We start from the raw sequence: 18,975 nt of genomic DNA on the forward strand, positions 1-18,975 counted from the left end.
CACTATTCACTTTAAAACAATGCCACTTTATATAATGTTTACATACCCTACATTCAGTGATGCCAACTTAGCACTTTTGTTGCTAGATTTTGCAACTTTGACAACCCTGGCAACTATTTTTTTCAAACAGCACCTAGCAACAAATTTACCTACTTTTAAAATGTATTTGGGACTTTTAGCAACTTTTGAAAAGTGACTCAAATGCTGAAATGCACGCATTTCCCCTTTATACGACACAAAAAACGATTTTCTTTGTCACACACGCAGTCACAACACACATGCCTGGCTGCAAAAGTAAGATTAAATCAAAGGCAATATGCTTGATTTGTCTGACAAGATATTTCTTCTTACCAGGCAGTTTTTAATGTTAAAGCATTTCACTAGTTTCAAGCTTTTTTTGTCCTTAATTATCTTAAGATAATACAACTTGTTAGTTTTATTTAGTGGTTCCCGAGTAACTTAATGCTCGAAATTAGAATTACAAAGCTGTTTGATCAACACTGACAAGTACAAAACTGCTTTGTCAAAGTCATGATTTCATCTCTTCACATATTAAGAACAGATAATGACCAAATGGAATTCACTGTTTTATTGTCAATCTTACACACAGCAATCATGTAGACAAATACAGTACACTTTTCATATCTGGGGAACACACTATGAGTCATTTGAACTGTTGTACAATTCTATTACATCCCCAAGATGGTGTTTAACTTGTACATACGTTTGGCTCTTGTTGCTAATTGTGTAATAAGAGGTAAAAAAATCAACCAGCTTTTCAGCCTCCACTAACTCAGTGGGCTGCGCAAGGTGTGGGACCTCCACTAACTCAGTGGCCTGTGCAAGGTGTGGGACCTCCACTGACTCAGTGGCCTGTGCAAGGTGTGGGACCTCCACTGACTCAGTGGCCTGCGCAAGGTGTGGGACCTCCACTGACTCAGTGGCCTGCGCAAGGTGTGGGACCTCCACTAACTCAGTGGGCTGTGCAAGGTGTGGGACCTCCACTAACTCAGTGGCCTGTGCAAGGTGTGGGACCTCCACTATCTCAGTGGCCTGCGCAAGGTGTGGGACCTCAACTTGATAAGCCACCACGTTTCTATCAAAGCGTATAGAACAATAAAGCCTAGAATCAACCCAAAAATATGTTTTTGACCAGTCCAAATTCTGGCATATTACCTACCATTCAGTACTTTGGCAAAGAACATGGCCTTCTGAATTATGTATTTATTACAAGCCATTTGACTGATACTTCATTGAAACCTAGGAAGTCCCTCAATTTTCCACATAAATATTGTAGATCTTTATCCTCTGATACAGGTCCCATCTACCTTTCATTTGAAACAATTGGGTGCATTGAACCGTCAACATTTTGGCAGCTTTCATATATTTGGTTCTGATTGATCGAATACTTGCAAATATTTTTTAAATTGAGCTTGGAAGCCCATCGTTTAAAGAAAAATTGTTTAGACTCGAACCGCATACACATATGTCTAACCATTGGACCTAATGACTTTATCCGTGATGGCAAATGTATCATGTAATGCTGTTTAGGTGTGACGATGCGGTCTAGAAAAAGCTCCGTCCAATGTTTCAGATGAAACTTTAACGTAGACACAGTCGCAATGGAAAGAACATGTGCAAATACCATCTGTACAATCTCTATTAGCTCAATTATCAGTTGTGTATATATATGTGCATTGACTTCCAAAGTCTCCAAAACAAATGGCAATATCCTTAGCAGGACAAGCATTTGCCCAGATGACTGTTTTAGTTTACCGTCACTTGACATGAATGTACTAACAGAAATTGGGGACGGCCGATCTCTAACATCTAGAGGGGAATAAGGGAAACCAAGAATAGCAGAATTCACTGAGTCCAGAGCAATCTGTCCTTACACAAGATGATTCAAAACACATTTGATTTCCAATGAGGCTACACCCTCCAGAATGACATGCATAATGTCTTGCGGAGTTTGTTGTATGATATCAAAGGCTGGGAATTCAACTAACTTGCTCCTTCTATTGATCCCATTTGTTGTTCTCAGGCTGTTGCGAATCAAGTCCGTCTGTACCTTTTCTATTTCATCACACTGGTCTGACATGCTTCTCCAATGTCCTTTTAGTGTATGTGTGGCCGATTTGAAATGGCTAGCTAGTTAGCGGTGGTGCGCGCTAAAAGTGTTTCAATCGGTGACGTCACTCGCTCTGAGACCTAGAAGTAGTGGTTCCCCTTGCTCTGCAAAGGGCCGTGGCTTTTGTGGCGCGATGGGTAACGCTGCTTCGTGAGTGACTGTGGTTGATGTGTGCACAACACTGTGCCATGTTTAACGGTGAGAAATCGCAGAATGGTGATTTTACTAAATGACTGAAGAGTTTGACTGTGTGATATTAGGTGGCTTCTTGTGTAAATATTTTCCGTCTGGATTTTAATGATTTGTATGTGGTTCGAACCTGGTTCGAGCCCAGGTTGGGGCGAGGAGAGGGACAGAACCTATTCTGTTACATATATGCATCCTTATTGAAGTGTGACTGCATGTCCTTAAAAGAACAATCAGTGTCTGCACTTCCTGTAGTTAAAGCCCACACCCTCTTTGAACCCTGCTAGTTCATGTTGTGTCAGGGTGTCTCCACAGAGAGAGACCATGGCACCATATATCGTTTTCTCTCCGTTAATAGTTTGCATTTTAACCCCACTGTACAATGTGTAACAGTTTAACTTTAATCCGTCCCCTCGCCCCGACCCGGGCGCGAACCAGGGACCCTCTGCACACAACAGTCACCCACAAAGCGTCGTTACCCATCGCTCCACAAAGGCCGCGGCCCTTGCAGAGCAAGGGGAACAACTACTTCTAGGTCTCAGAGCGAGTGACGTCACCGACTGAAAGGCTGCTAGCTCGCACCACCGCTACCTAGCTAGCCCTTTCACATCGGTTACAAATGCATTCATCTCTTCCTTGATTCTATTCAATATTACATCTACACCAGATTGACGGAGGTCTGCTGATCTAGCCATGCCAAAGTAGCCTGATAGCAGCCAGTTTAGACCTGTATTTTGGATTTATATTTCCTAGGGTGTAGTACACCATTAACTTGTTTTTTTTGGGATGCAAAGGATCCTAGTGGATTACAGATGTCTATTTCATCCGTGTACAGAACAATCTGCAATGCCTTTGGTTTCTCTGAAAAATAAGGGATGTGATTTTAGAAGAGCACCATCAACAATGTCATGAAAACAACTTTCCCCTGCACATCTGAGGTCCCTTTTCAACCACAGACAAAATCCTTGGGTGTGATAAGAACTGTTCCAGACTTTTGACTAAATGGTACATAATAAAATAATTTGTCTTTGATGAACAAGTATTTTGATCCTCTACATTTCATCCTGCATATGGTTCGAGCGATTTGAATTTCCTCTACGTCCAAACAGCTAAACTGCTTCTTAATAACACTGTCCTGTCTAAATGGTGTTGCAACACCAGCAAAAGGCTCAATGATATTGTCAAATATATCCATTGCATCTTTTTCAAGTTGACCTGATGTGCTTCCTGAATGCTTCTTTAGCACCGCCTCCATCTGCTTCCTGAGGTTGTCCAATGGGGATGATTGATACTGCTGTAACCCAGCAACAATGTCATTCACGCCTTTCTGAGAGAGAGAGGGAGAGAAAATCAATCATGGAGGTTGGAACACACCATCACGGATACCTATGATATTTAGATTTTGCTTATGACATATTCATTAACATAAGGACATAAGGGATCAACATTAGTAAGGTGGATAACCTAGCACTGAGAATGAACTCAACCACTACAAACATGCTCTGCATAATGTAACAAACCAAATGCTGTGTTCTGCTCAGAAAAAGCATCTTACCTGTGTGAGACGATGCTTGGCTCTGGCATTTATCACAAAAAGCAGTGGCATGTGTTGTCAGATCCTAAAAAATGTTGACATTGAATGTAGTATCCTGAGGCTGGACATTACTAGTTCATGACAAGTATAATGTTTGTGACAGGAGAAGTGGTTGTGAAGACTGACTGAATGCTATTAGTAAATCTAAGTACTTAAAATATGGTTAATTTCAGTAGATTGCCACCAACTGAGTACCTTACCTGTTGCACTGTGACAGCGCCATGTTGGTCAATGCCCCTTTGCCCTTCATCTGAGTAGGATGGAGTTGCTGATCACTGATGCTAGAGTTAGCTAGGAGCTGATCGGGTTGAATGTTGTCCTGTGCACCACACAAAGAAAAAATATTATTATTTGAAATTGTATTTAGTTTCAACAATAGAGCCATTTAAGTGTTTTGTTCCTATTTATCATTGATTATTTTCACATTAACCCAGCTTTAGCCATAAGAGTCACTATAGCTAAAATGATCGTATAGCCTATGGACAGTATGACTTTGGTCCGTGTATGGTCGGATAATTAAATTATTTTTGTAAACCCAGAAAACAAAAAAATATGCTTGCTAGTTACTTACTTCTTCCGGTTGTACTTGGTTTTCCTCCGATGGCTGTTCATCTGTTCGGGTACCTTCAAGTAGGTGTTGAATGTGGTTTCTCTTTAAATGATGATAGAAGGAATTGTACACTCTGTATTCCTCAGTGCATCCGTCAATACCACAGAGCAACCAGAAATCAGGGCTGCGACTGTGCAATCTATTGATATGGCTCAATAACAGCAGATAACGCACCGTCAAAAGCATCTTGAATGTTACTAAAAGCAAACGCAAGTAAACGGGCGGAAAGAACTGAAAATGTTCACAAGTAATTATAATACGACGAAGTAATTTGATTGGAGTAGAGTATAACCGCACTGGGACTTTTAACTATACATGTATCACTCCGCTTTACAGGTGTTCTAATAACCGTTAATTACATTAATGATCATTATCCATCTTAGATTGTAACAAACTTCGCACCGCAAAGATGAACATTTGTCCACAAATAACATTTGAGTTAAAATTATGAATGGTCGTCAGGAGAGGACGGTAACGTGTAGACCAACACAAAGTAGTGACACGTATCCGGGCTAGGATCATATATCAACCGCAGTATTTAAAAGGTAAATGTTCATTTGTTTATAACCGTCTACCTTTCTCCTTAGCAAGGTAACGTTAATTTGAATTGGAAAGTTGGCAAACCAAGTTAGCATGCTAATTTTAACTAGATAACGTTGGCAGTTAATAACTGCACAAACGGCCATTCGGTTGAAAACACTTGAACTTTGGTTAGGTTGATAGTGTTTTATTGCCGGAAATAGTGTTAATGAGGTGTAAATGTGCCCTAATGACTGACACCGTCGATTATTTAGCTTCGCCGTCTTTGGCACCCTTTCTACTGACAATTAGAAAATAAATAGAAATGGCGCCAAAGACGGCGAAGCTAAATTATCGATGGTGTCAGTCATTGTCTACAATTTTAGCAAAGATGAACTAATAGCCCTGCCCGGCGCCGAAACGAGATGGCCGCCTCGCTTCGCGTTCCTTGGAAAATATGCAGTATTTTGTTTTTTTATGTGTTATTTCTTACATCGGTACCCCAGGTAATCTTAGGTTTCATTACATACAGTCGGGAGGAACTACTGAATATACGATTAACGTCAACTCATCATCGTTCCTACCAGGAATATGACTTTCCCGAAACGGATCCAGTGTTTTGCCTTCCACCCAATACAATGGATCTGATCCCAGCCGGCGACCCTGTGCGACGCCGTAAAAGGGGCAAACGAGGCGGTCTCGTGGTCAGGCTTCGGAGACGGGCACATCGCGCTCCACTCCCTAGCATACTACTCGCCAATGTCCAGTCTCTTGACAATAAGGTTGATGAAATCCGAGCACGGGTAGCATTCCAGAGAGACATCAGGGATTGCAACGTGCTCTGCTTCACGGAAACATGGCTAACTCAAGAGACGCTAACGGAGTCGGTGCAGCCAGCTGGTTTCTTCATGCATCGCGCCGACAGAAACAAACATCTTTCTGGTAAGAAGAGGGGCGGGGGGGTATGCCTTATGATTAACGAGACGTGGTGTGATCATCATAACAACACACAGGAACTCAAGTCATTCTGTTCACCTGATCTAGAACTCCTCACAATCAAATGTCGACCGCATTATCTACCAAGGGAATTCTCTTCGATCATAATCACAGCCGTATATATTCCCCCCCAAGCAGACACATCGATGGCCCTGAACGAACTTTATCTGACTCTTTGTAAACTGGAAACCACACACCCTGAGGCTGCATTCATCGTAGCTGGGGATTTTAACAAGGCTAATCTAAAAACAAAACTCCCTAAATTCTATCAGCATATCGATTGTGCTACCAGGGCTGGAAAAACCCTAGATCATTGTTATACTAATTTCCGCGACGCATATAAGGCCCTCCCCCGCCCCCCTTTCGGAAAAGCTGACCACGACTCCATTTTGTTGATTCCAGCCTACAAACAGAAACTAAAACAACAAGCTCCCGCGCTCAGGTCTGTTCAACGCTGGTCCGACCAATCTGAATCCACGCTTCAAGACTGCTTCGATCACGCGGATTGGAATATGTTCCGCATCGCGTCCAACAACAATATTGACGAATATGCTGATTCGGTGAGCGAGTTCATTAGGAAGTGCATTGACGATGTCGTACCCACAGCAACGATTAAAACATTCCCAAACCAGAAACCGTGGATTGACGGCAGCATTCGCGTGAAACTGAAAGCGCGAACCACTGCTTTTAACCAGGGCAAGGTGACCGGAAGCATGACCGAATACAAACAGTGTAGCTATTCTCTCCGCAAGGCAATCAAACAGGCTAAGTCCCAGTACAGAGACAAAATCGAGTCGCAATTCAACAGCTCAGACACAAGAGGTATGTGGCAGGGTCTACAGTCAATCACGGATTACAAAAAGAAAACCAGCCCCGTCGCGGACCAGGATGTCTTGCTCCCAGACAGGCTAAACAACTTTTTTGCCCGCTTTGAGGACAATACAGTGCCACTGACACGGCCCCCTACCAAAACCTGCGGGCTCTCCTTCACTGCAGCCGAGGTGAGTAAAACATTTAAACGTGTTAACCCTCGCAAGGCTGCAGGCCCAGACGGCATTCCCAGCCGCGTCCTCAGAGCATGCGCAGACCAGCTGGCTGGTGTGTTTACGGACATATTCAATCAATCCTTATCCCAGTCTGCTGTTCCCACATGCTTCAAGAGGGCCACCATTGTTCCTGTTCCCAAGAAAGCTAAGGTAACTGAGCTAAACGACTACCGCCCCGTAGCACTCACTTCCGTCATCATGAAGTGCTTTGAGAGACTAGTCAAGGACCATATCACCTCCACCCTACCGGACACCCTAGACCCACTCCAATTTGCTTACCGACCCAATAGGTCCACAGACGACGCAATCGCAACCACACTGCACACTGCCCTAACCCATCTGGACAAGAGGAATACCCATGTGAGAATGCTGTTCATCGATTACAGCTCAGCATTTAACACCATAGTACCCTCCAAACTCGTCATCAAGCTCGAGACCCTGGGTCTCGACCCCGCCCTGTGCAACTGGGTCCTGGACTTCCTGACGGGCCGCCCCCAGGTGGTGAGGGTAGGTAACAACATCTCCACCCCGCTGATCCTCAACACTGGGGCCCCACAAGGGTGCGTTCTGAGCCCTCTCCTGTACTCCCTGTTCACCCACGACTGCGTGGCCATGCACGCCTCCAACTCAATCATCAAGTTTGCGGATGACACTACAGTGGTAGGCTTGATTACCAACAACGACGAGACGGCCTACAGGGAGGAGGTGAGGGCCCTCGGAGTGTGGTGTCAGGAAAATAACCTCACACTCAACGTCAACAAAACAAAGGAGATGATTGTGGACTTCAGGAAACAGCAGAGGGAGCACCCCCCTATCCACATCGACGGGTCAGTAGTGGAGAGGGTGGAAAGTTTTAAGTTCCTCGGTGTACACATCACGGACAAACTGAATTGGTCCACCCACACAGACAGCGTTGTGAAGAAGGCGCAGCAGCGCCTCTTCAACCTCAGGACGCTGAAGAAATTCGGCTTGTCACCAAAAGCACTCACAAACTTCTACAGATGCACAATCGAGAGCATCCTGTCGGGCTGTATCACCGCCTGGTACGGCAACTGCTCCGCCCACAACCGTAAGGCTCTCCAGAGGGTAGTGAGGTCTGCAGAACGCATCACCGGGGGCAAACTACCTGCCCTCCAGGACACCTACACCACCCGATGTCACAGGAAGGCCATAAAGATCATCAAGGACAACAACCACCCAAGCCACTGCCTGTTCACCCCGCTATCATCCAGAAGGCGAGGTCAGTACAGGTGCATCAAAGCAGGGACCGAGAGACTGAAAAACAGCTTCTATCTCAAGGCCATCAGACTGTTAAACAGCCACCACTAACATTTAGCGGCCGCTGCCAACATACTGACTCAACTCCAGCCACTTAAAAATGGGAATTGATGGAAATTATGTAAAAATTTACCACTAGCCACTTTAAACAATGCCACTTAATATAATGTTTACATACCCTACATTACCCATCTCATATGTATATACTGTACTCTATATCATCTACTGCATCTTGCCATCTTTATGTAATACATGTACCACTAGCCACTTTAAACTATGCCACTTTATGTTTACATACCCTACAGTACTCATCTCATATGTATATACCGTACTCTATACCATCTACTGCATCTGCCATGCCGTTCTGTACCACCACTCATTCATATATCTTTATGTACATATTCTTTATCCCTTTACACTTGTGTGTGTATAAGGTAGTAGTTGTGGAATTGTTAGGTTAGATTACTTGTTGGTTATTACTGCATTGTCGGAACTAGAAGCACAAGCATTTCGCTACACTCGCATTAACATCTGCTAACCATGTGTATGTGACTAATAACATTTGATTTGATTTGATTTGAAGATGTTCAATATGGGCGACAATTTAGCGTTAAAGTTAGTTTAATTAGCTTGCACTATCTTTTGGTTTAAAGTAATAAACGTCAACGATATACTGGTAGTCTAATTTTGTTAGCTTTCGGTTTGAACAGAAAAATAATCTCATATCGTTGTTTAAAAAAATAAGCCTTAGAAAGTTGGTTGCAATTTCAGTTTAATCCACTTGAAAAGACAGAACAAATAATACAACAAATAGTGGTTAAACTCAAATATACAAATTGATTAAAAACAAACGGTTTTTTTCCGGAAGAAATGTAAAAATATATATATATACTTTTAGTGAATGATATAAATAGGACTGGTGGAGTTGTCACACATGCAGCTGACACAGACATATGGAAATGTCTAAATGTCTGCTCTACCCAAAATCACAGCTGATTAATTGCAGCATTACCACAAAAATGGAAGGGGAAAAAAAGTAAGGAACTTGTATGTCGGCCCTGTATTAAAGAACATAAATGGTTAAAGAAACGTGTGATAAATAAAAACATATACCAATTTCATTTAAGGACCAAAAACAGACAGCTGTGCCATATAAATTGCAAAATAGTTGGGAAGAGATTTTCGATGTACCGCTTCCATGGCACATGGTTTATGAATTGATAAGTAAAACGTCGGATTCAAAACTTCACATTTTTTAAATTAAATTACTATACAAAATTCGTGCAACCATTAGAATATTATATATATGGGGGATACAATCTTCCCAGCTCTGCAGATTCTGCTGTGAAGAGGCAGTCATTAGATCATTTATTTTGGTACTGTCCATATGTAGCTCGTTTTTGGTCACAGGTCCAGGAATGGTTGAAGAATTGCAACATTTACCTAGAACTAACGCTGCATATAGCAATACTAGGTGATTTGAAAAGCCATAGTCAATCGATCAATAATATAATAATTATTTTAGCAAAAATGTTTATCTTTAATTTACAATCTGTAGAAGCTATGAGAATAGAAAGGTTCAGTAATTTTGTGAAGCATCACAGCACAGTTGAAAAATATATGGCCAATAGAAATCCAAAATGGATGGTGTTGATAGTTGGGAGGGGTTGAATGGAGCTGAAGGGTGGGACTAATAACAAGATAACCAATGTAAAGCATACGGGGTTTGTAAAATGTATATAGGTTCAGAGATTTTGTGAAATAGCACAGTTACAAATAGAAATCAAACTAGATGGACATCAGAAATAGAGGAAGGACTAAGAACAAAAAGTAACTATTGTAAAATAGATTGTCTGTAAAATGTGTATAAGATGTATAAACTGAAGGTAGAAGCCTGAGTGTTTATTAGTTTACTCCAACTGGGGGATCGGGGGTAGGGTTTGCGGGGAATAATAATAAAGGTATATTATTTTTAAACATAAGCTAGCTTGGTAAATCATTCCTGTATTAACTGGAAAGGGAAGACAGTATGCTAATGTCTCATAACCTATATCAACCTGACACTTTACATCTATAAACTATGATTTAGTTGCTAATTACTTAACTATTTACCATGGGGTTAAATGTGTTTTTTCAGCTGCTAATATAAGCACAGACATGCTGCCCAGCCTCTCTAAGGAAGATTTACCTGATCTCTTTCACAGGCCAGAGCACTTCTTCAGAAGGAGAACCATTTGGAGACTTACTCATAGTGAAAATGAGGTAATGTTAGATTTTGACATTTTGGGAGACATTTAAATCTAACCATGCAGACAGTGTTTCCTGTTATCAAAGTAGCATTTCCTGGCCATCATTACATTACATGTACCTAAAGATGTAGATGTTTTGGTGTTAGGTGTGGTGTTCTTTGTTCTTTATATGCTATGTGAAGATGAAGGGGATTTCCTTGCCAATCTATGATTCATCGTATTTACAGTACATATGCAAGGAGGGGACTTTCTTGAGCTGTCGGAGACACACAGCTGATGGTGGCAGTGTGCACTGCAGTGTGAGCGAGAACAGTGGCAATATCTGGAGGAAACCATTGAGCAGCTAGCCAGCCAAGCAGCACAACAACCTGGAGAGATGCCAAGCGCACACATCATTATGAGTTAAGTTGCTTGTTCAATAAGATAGCATATATACCTTATTAGCTTGTACCTATACTTGTTGATCAGTTAGCTAGCATGTTAACTAACTACCAATACACTGCTTAAAACTATAATTGTTCAGAATGTGTAGGTTCACTAGTTAAAATAAAATTTAATTGTTCAATAATTCAATGTGTAGTGCATTTTTTTTTTTATCTGATCGTATAAAATGTGTTGTGTTTATATTACTTTTACAAATAAAAATGTGATAAACAAATCTAAACTAACAAATGTCAAATCATATTTTTTCACCGAGATGGCCAGTCAATAGGCTTTATGCTTTATACCGCCAACAACATTTTAATTTACTTCCTACCGGGTTGATGACTTCCGGAACGATTTCTGCTATTGTTTTTAATCATTAGCTTACTAGCGATCTATCTGTCGTCGATGCATTTCTGACTGAAATAGTTCGCAATGACTACGTTTAAATTACAGCCCCGCAAAGGAGGGGCCCCTCTAGATGTTTTTTTATTATTATTATGGACCGAATATAAAGGACTATATTGTACTAAAACGGTTTTGTTTACGTTCAGACACTGCCATTAATCAACGAGTTCTTCTTGTTTATGACTCATCTGTCGCTGGGTCTGAAGCAGAAGGATTTAGCCCATTGGTTTAGCATCCACCAATCGACAGTGAGCCGGATTATCATCTCTTGGGCCAACTTCCTCCTACTGTCTGCTTGGATCAGCACGGATATGGACCCCAAGGAAACCATCAAAGCCCACCTGCCACCTGAGTTGAAGGACTATCCAGACACCCAGGTAGTGATGGACTGCACTGAAGTCCGCTGCCAGACACCATCTTCACTACTACTGCAGAGTGAGGTGTTCTCTTCCTACAAGTCACACTGTACCTTTAAGGGCATGTTGGGAATGTCACCACATGGAGCTGTCATTTTTTGTGTCATCGTATGCTGGATCTGTGAGTGACAAGGAGATCTTCAAGCAGCCTGGAATTAGTTCCTTACTCACCCGACATGGCCATTATGGTGGATAAGGGCTTTCTCCTAGATGACATTGTTCCGTGCAATGTCTACCAGCCAGCCTTTCTGTCAAGACGCACACAGATGCCAGCACATGAGGTTAAGGGAGACCCAGTCCATTGCCAGGCTGCATGTTGAAAGAATGATCTGCAAGAGTAAAGGAACACAGGCTGTTTGACACAGTCATCCCCCCTGACCATCTCAGGCAGGCTGTTAGACACAGTCATCCCCCCTGATCATCTCAGGCAGGCTGTTTGACACAGTCATCCCCCCTGATCATCTCAGGCAGGCTGTTTGACACAGTCATCCCCCCTGACCATCTCAGGCAGGCTGTTTGACACAGTCATCCCCCCTGACCATCTCAGGCAGGCTGTTTGACACAGTCATCTCCCTGACCATCTCAGGCAGGCTGTTTGACACAGTCATCCCCCCTGACCATCTCAGGCAGGCTGTTTGACACAGCCATCCCCCCTGACCATCTCAGACAGGCTGTTTGATACAGTCATCCCCCCTGACCATCTCAGGCAGGCTGTTTGACACAGTCATCCCCCCTGACCATCTCAGGCAGGCTGTTTGACACAGTCATCCCCCTGGCCATCTCAGGCAGCATCAACCAGTTATTTGCTGTGACGTGCCTGTTGATCAACTATCAAAGCGGACCTTTGGTCAGAGCATGGGCCAAGCCAGTGTAAATGTACATGTGTTTATTTGCTAGCAGCAAAATAATAATGTGTTTAGCTACGACATGTATCAATCATTTGTGTTGTAGTGAATATCAGTTTGTGTGGAGCTTGTATTGTCTTTAATTAGGCAATGAGTTTAGGGGGAAAGAAATCAAGTAAACACAGAATAGACAGAATGTACGATTGAATACAATGTTAGAGATGTGGAATTGATTAATTAAACTGTTGAACATTGGCTGAAATACATTGTTTTTAAACAAATATACACTGCTCAAAAAAATAAAGGGAACACTTAAACAACACAATGTAACTTTGTTGTTTAAGTGTTCCCTTTATTTTTTTTGAGCAGTGTATATTCTACTGTAGTTTTCTTCACAAGAGCATCAATACTTATTTTTCATGAAACCACTAAACTTGGCACCCATGCGAGATAAGACACTTCTGCAAGTAGTGGTAAAAATAAAACTAGTCAAACTTCTCAGTTTTTGAAACCTGTAGATCTTTATATATCCTTTCAACTAGGATGTCCTCCTGTGCACAGATGACAAAAGTCACACCAGCTACAACCTGTGAGAACGATTTGACCTTGCACCTGCCAGTAGTAAGCATGAGATCTCTTCAACTTCAGCTCTCCATTCTGTATCTTCAGGTAAGTGCAGTCAACATAACTTTGTACATTTGGGCACTTGACCTCTTAAGAGTCCAAAGTGTGGTCTCACACTGGGATCAAATATGATGCCATCTGGAGAGGATCCTAACCACAGGGCATCTAGGTGCACTACGAAGCCACACGGAAAGAAGTTTACATTCTTCAGCGTGCAGTACTCCTGTAGCCATCTAAATGGAAGTATTGGTGGAGAAGGGGTATTGTCAATCTTCACAATTTCACAGCTCTTTGGCTGTGGAAGTTGATAGGACAGTACACTGCCAGCTTGCACTGGCCCAGTGGCACGTCAGCTGACATTTCCATTGTCACAAGAAGGGCGGTAAGTGGAGAAAAGTTGGCATACCTTTCTGAGAAGCGGAGAAGGTCCATGTCAGGCATGTATCCATTGAGAGCTTTGTAGAGAGAACTCCTGCAAAACATTTTAAAACCTTAACATCAGGTTGGAGAGATCACACTATGACAAAGACTCATGTAACTTCTCCAGAAACAGCACAAGCCCGAAAGTTCAAATAAAATGGATTAAAATATACAGATTTATAGATTATATATTCCCCCCCCCCCCCCCCCAGTCTTCGGTTCCTAAGACACCACTGTTTAGGCTTATCATCTGGATACAACAACAAAAATAATCACAAGAAAAAAAAATCTAAAATGTTTCCATTCTCGGAACCTCCAACTTACCTTTTTCCATCAGCACACGAGTTAGTAGGTTTAGGGAACTAGTGCGCTGTCTGGTAAAGAAGGACCACCGGAGGATTGCACATAGCACTTCCTGCAACACAGGAGCATTGGACCACGATCACTGGTACAGAGTGCTTTAACACCATCTGTGAAGAAAGACTGAGGTGAGAAACAAGAATGATGTGGCCCATAAATAACAATAAACATAGTAGTGTCTAGTCTTCTTAACTAGGGGCTCATTTAACTATACAGGAATACATTGTGTCTCAGTAACACAATTACCAAACACTGCATCAGATCTTTATCAAATAACCTGTTAAGTGGGCAATTCTAAATGGAGATTGGGACCCATCACTAAGATCTATCTATTGATAAGACTAAACGTTGACAATGTCTAACACACCATAATGAGTGTTGCACAGGAGATGTTTAACATGGTCCCTAGTAGCTATCTATAACCTTTCCCTACTCTCATGCTGTGTGGCTTTTCACTCTTCCTCATTGACCTGTGACAGGCATCCCTCACGGTGATCTCCCCTGTCAATGTATCCTTGTTAGATACTGTCTAGAAGACATGAATAACAATGATTTTTAGCTAGCAAGCATAACTTAACCAAGCTAACGAAAATACACACATTCTCAGGTAGATACTGTCAAACGTTACATCATTTTACGAAGTAACTAGCTAGCTAATAGTTAATAGTTAAATTAGCTAGCTTACGTTATATCGGTCACTGACATGGTACTCACCTTCATAACGTAGACTAACTCACTCTGGTACATCGCCTTGGTCCGTACAATTTACCTTATTTTAGCGCCCAAAAAACGTAATACTTCCTCCAGATCAACTGTAATGTCAATACCATCTGTAAAGCACAATTTCTCCCCTTTCCAACAAAATCAATGACGAGCCCTCCACGCTGCCCGTTTCTGCATGATTCAAGAAGGCAATGAGCTCCGTCGGTCTTTTTTTAAAATAGCGGGTGGGGAAGCGAAACTAATGCGTGATAGTGAGAAGGAGAGATGATGTGTGGGGAAACTGCTTTTTTTCCACTCGATCTGTCCAACTTATCACCTTATCTCCTCTAAAATGTAAATGAAACACTATAAAGAGTTTAAATAATGCGTCATTACATACCTATTTGAAGGGTTGTGTCGAATTTGAATCGTGTTTTTAGGGCGGTGCTAAAGTGATCTTCAGAAGTAAACAGCGGCTTTGAGAGTCATGATCGCTTGCAGTGATGACGCAAAAAATGCTACACCTGGTGGAGAAAGATTGTAAAACAGAAATAGTTGCTTTATGCGTGCTGTACGTTACGGCATGACACGTCACGATGTAACGGAGGGTCCGTTTTTTCAACTTTTCTCCAATATTATAGAGCCATTACCATGTCGATCAACGCTTGAATAGAAACCTAGTACACACCCAGGATTTTGAAGTCAACATAGTCGCTACAGTCCCATTAGTTTTCTTTGCAGCCTCGTTTGAATGTTGCAGAATGCGCACATTTGTACGGAATGGACTGACTTCCGTTCTGTATTATGTGCCGGTTGGAAGGAACGTTGTGTATTCTACGTAATTCTACCACATCTCATATGTATATACAGTACTCTACACCATCTTGCCTATGCCGCAAGGCCATCGCTCATCTATATATTTACATGTACATATTCATCCCTTTACACTTGTGTGTGTGTATAAGGTAGTTGTTGTGAAATTGTTAAGATTACTTGTTGGTTATTACTGCATTGTCGGAACTAGAAGCACAAGCATTTCGCTGCACTCGCATTAACATCAGCTAACCATGTGTATGTGACCAATACAATTTGATGTGATGATCCAATGCCTCTGTATGTTAAGAGTGTATTACACTAGTTCCCATCGGTTGGCAGAGAACAGGAGATGCACTGTATGGTCCTCCAGGTTGCTTTTGTTCTCAAGATAGGAGTTGATCAGCTGACCGATCTTTGTGCTTCTTTCTGTACAAACAAGAGTAATACAGGAAGAGCATTTAGTCAAAAGCGAATTCATTTTGCATCGCCATGTGACCCAAACTCCACCCAGACGCGGGAAACAGAGCAAGGCAAAACGAGTTTGTATAATCCGATAGATTTGGGTCTAGGTAAATTAGCAAATCAACTGGCCGATATTTGTAGTACTTTCTGTACAAACAAGAATAATACGGGAAGAGCATTTAGTCAAAGGCGAATTCACGTTGCATCGCCATGTGGTCCAAACTCCACCCAGACGGGGGAACAGGGCAAGGCAAAACGAATTTGGATCTAGGTAAATTAGCAATCAATGCGTCTTCAAACCACATAATAGAGGAAAATACCTTTCATTTTGATCAATTAGCAGCCACGGATAATAAAGTTAATTTACCAGGGAATTTCATCATCTCAGCTTTCTGTCCACTATCCTGCAGTGCTTGGACTAGCTTGTTACATTGTGTAGTCTTCCCGGCCTTGTCCACTCCTTCAAGCACAATGAGAGCCCCTCTTCTGCATGTCATTATAAATAGCGAAATATTTCAATAACAAAATAGCAACAAGTAAGGAATGTGGCTCGACTGCTGGTGGTTTCCTTACGTCAAAATACTTCTATGGTGTTTAACGGCGGTTGGCATCCAATGTTAATGGTGCATTACCGCCCCCAGCTGGACGGGGTATTGAACAACAATAAAAATAAACATTTAGTGGAAACGACATCATACAAAATTAAACACGTCAACTAAGAAAACCCATCACACTTCTTCAATCACAGTCCACTCCAAAATACATCCCTACCCTGTGCTGGGGCTACATTCACCGACAGGATTTCTTACAACGCCCCGGCTGTGAAATCACGAAGACTGAAATTCGGCGTGCACCAAACACTCCTTCAAAATAAACCCCTAGTAACACTTTTGGGTAAAGTAGAGCCCACCCTCTAGTGTTGACAGAATCGTATCACAGCTTTGGGAGAAGAGAGACACAAATAGCCTTTGAAAGTATTATTAAGAACATTGCATATATTTTATCAAACGAAAGGAAACCCCAACATTTAAAAATGTATTTTATTAGAAGTTTACACTTGAGTCAGAGGTAACAAATAAGCCATTCTGTGTTTCTTATTTGTCAAATTCAACGTGTATAATATATATATTTTTCTTCCCTGATATTAAAGACAACTTAAACTGACTTCGAGACAGCCATGTTATACCTTACTCTTATGACAGTACATGTGTAACGGATGTGAAATGGCTAGCCAGTTAGCGGTGGTGCGCGCTACTAGCATTTCAATCAGTTACGTCACTTGCTCTGAGACTTAAGTAGTGTTACCCCTTGCTCTGCAAGGGCCGTGGCCTTTGTGGAGCGATGGGTAACGATGCTTCGTGGGCGACCGTTGTTGATGTGTGCAGAGGGTCCCTGGTTCGCGCCCGTGTCGGGGCGAGGGGACGTACTAAAGTTATACTGTTACACATGTTTTAGCATGTTAGACCTTGTCAGAGATGGTTTACAATGTTGATACAGACTTTGGCCTTTCCCTTATGACAGTGTTTGGGCCATGTCTATACCTTGCCCTGATGACAGTGTTTGGGCCATGTCTATACCTTGCCCTGATGACAGTGTTTGAGCCATGTCTATACCCTGCTCTTATGACAGTGTGTGAGCTATGTCTATACCTTGCCCTGATGACAGTGTTTGAGCCATGTCTATACCCTGCTCTTATGACAGTGTGTGAGCCATGTCTATACCTTGCCCTTACGACAGTGTTTGAGCCATGTCTATACCTTGCCCTGATGACAGTGTTTGAGCCATGTCTATACCCTGCTCTTATGACAGTGTGTGAGCCATGTCTATACCCTGCTCTTATGACAGTGTGTGAGCTATGTCTATACCTTGCCCTGATGGCAGTGTTTGGGCCATGTCTATACCTTGCCCTGATGACAGTGTGTGAGCCATGTCTATACCCTGCTCTTATGACAGTGTGTGAGCCATGTCTATACCTTGCCCTTACGACAGTGTTTGAGCCATGTCTATACCCTGCTCTTATGACAGTGTGTGAGCCATGTCTATACCCTGCTCTTATGACAGTGTGTGAGCCATGTCTATACCTTGCCCTGATGACAGTGTTTGAGCCATGTCTATACCCTGCTCTTATGACAGTGTGTGAGCTATGTCTATACCTTGCCCTTATGACAGTGTTTGGGCCATGTCTATACCTTGCCCTTATGACAGTGTGTGAGCTATGTCTATACCTTGCCCTTATGACAGTGTTTGAGCCATGTCTATACCTTGCCCTTACGGCAGTGTGTGAGAGCATCTCTCAAGGCCTCCAGCGCCATGTCAACACTGGCTATGTTGCTGTGACACCCCATCAGTCCCACACACAGCACCTGGGGAAAGAGTCACATGACAGGTCAGTGAGCCGGTTGCACATAGGATTTTATTGATTGTCTGGACTCTCCTAAGAGGAATAATGTTGCCTTGCCATAATTGTACCAATAGGCCTGTACAGGTAACTGTCCTTAATGATACCAATAGGCCTGTACAGGTAACTGTCCTTAATGATACCAATAGGCCTGTACAGGTAACTGTCCTTAATGATACCAATAGGCCTGTACAGGTAACTGTCCTTAATGATACCAATAGGCCTGTACAGGTAACTGTCCTTAATGATACCAAAAGGCCTGTACAGGTAACTGTCCTTAATGATACCAATAGGCCTGTACAGGTAACTGTCCTTAATGATACCAATAGGCCTGTACAGGTAACTGTCCTTAATGATACCAATAGGCCTGTACAGGTAACTGTCCTTAATGATACCAATAGGCCTGTACAGGTAACTGTCCTTAATGATACCAAAAGGCCTGTACAGGTAACTGTCCTTAATGATACCAATAGGCCTGTACAGGTAACTGTC

General features: G+C 42.3%; 1 protein-coding gene and 2 long non-coding RNA genes across 4 annotated transcripts in view; all 3 read right to left on the reverse strand.

Annotated features, from left to right (window-relative positions):
- The window catches only part of dtymk (deoxythymidylate kinase (thymidylate kinase)), a 31,028-nt gene extending 13,997 nt beyond the window's left edge, over window positions 1-17,031 (reverse strand). The window contains exons 1-2 of the mRNA XM_071346543.1: window positions 16,453-17,031; window positions 15,941-16,049 (exon numbers count right to left, since the gene is read on the reverse strand). Of these exons, the coding sequence (XP_071202644.1) occupies window positions 15,941-16,049; window positions 16,453-16,582 (239 nt within the window). The 5' untranslated portion in view covers window positions 16,583-17,031. The remainder of the gene's footprint in view (window positions 1-15,940; window positions 16,050-16,452) is intronic.
- Window positions 575-5,830, reverse strand: LOC139541658 (uncharacterized). Its single transcript, XR_011668384.1, has 3 exons — window positions 4,112-5,830; window positions 3,873-3,936; window positions 575-3,644 (listed from the first exon to the last, which is right to left on the reverse strand). It is a non-coding gene; the product is annotated as an uncharacterized lncRNA (long non-coding RNA).
- LOC139541657 (uncharacterized) lies at window positions 11,571-15,933 on the reverse strand. Of its 2 annotated transcripts, XR_011668383.1 has the most exons (4): window positions 14,820-15,933; window positions 14,070-14,215; window positions 13,732-13,797; window positions 11,571-12,185 (listed from the first exon to the last, which is right to left on the reverse strand). It is a non-coding gene; the product is annotated as an uncharacterized lncRNA (long non-coding RNA). The 2 variants fall into 2 exon arrangements; XR_011668382.1 differs by having other exon boundaries at window positions 14,070-15,933.
- Window positions 17,032-18,975: the final 1,944 nt, after the last annotated feature.

The sequence above is a fragment of the Salvelinus alpinus genome, chromosome 16 (assembly GCF_045679555.1).
Source record: "Salvelinus alpinus chromosome 16, SLU_Salpinus.1, whole genome shotgun sequence".
In the NCBI taxonomy this organism is placed as follows: Eukaryota; Metazoa; Chordata; class Actinopteri; order Salmoniformes; family Salmonidae; genus Salvelinus; species Salvelinus alpinus.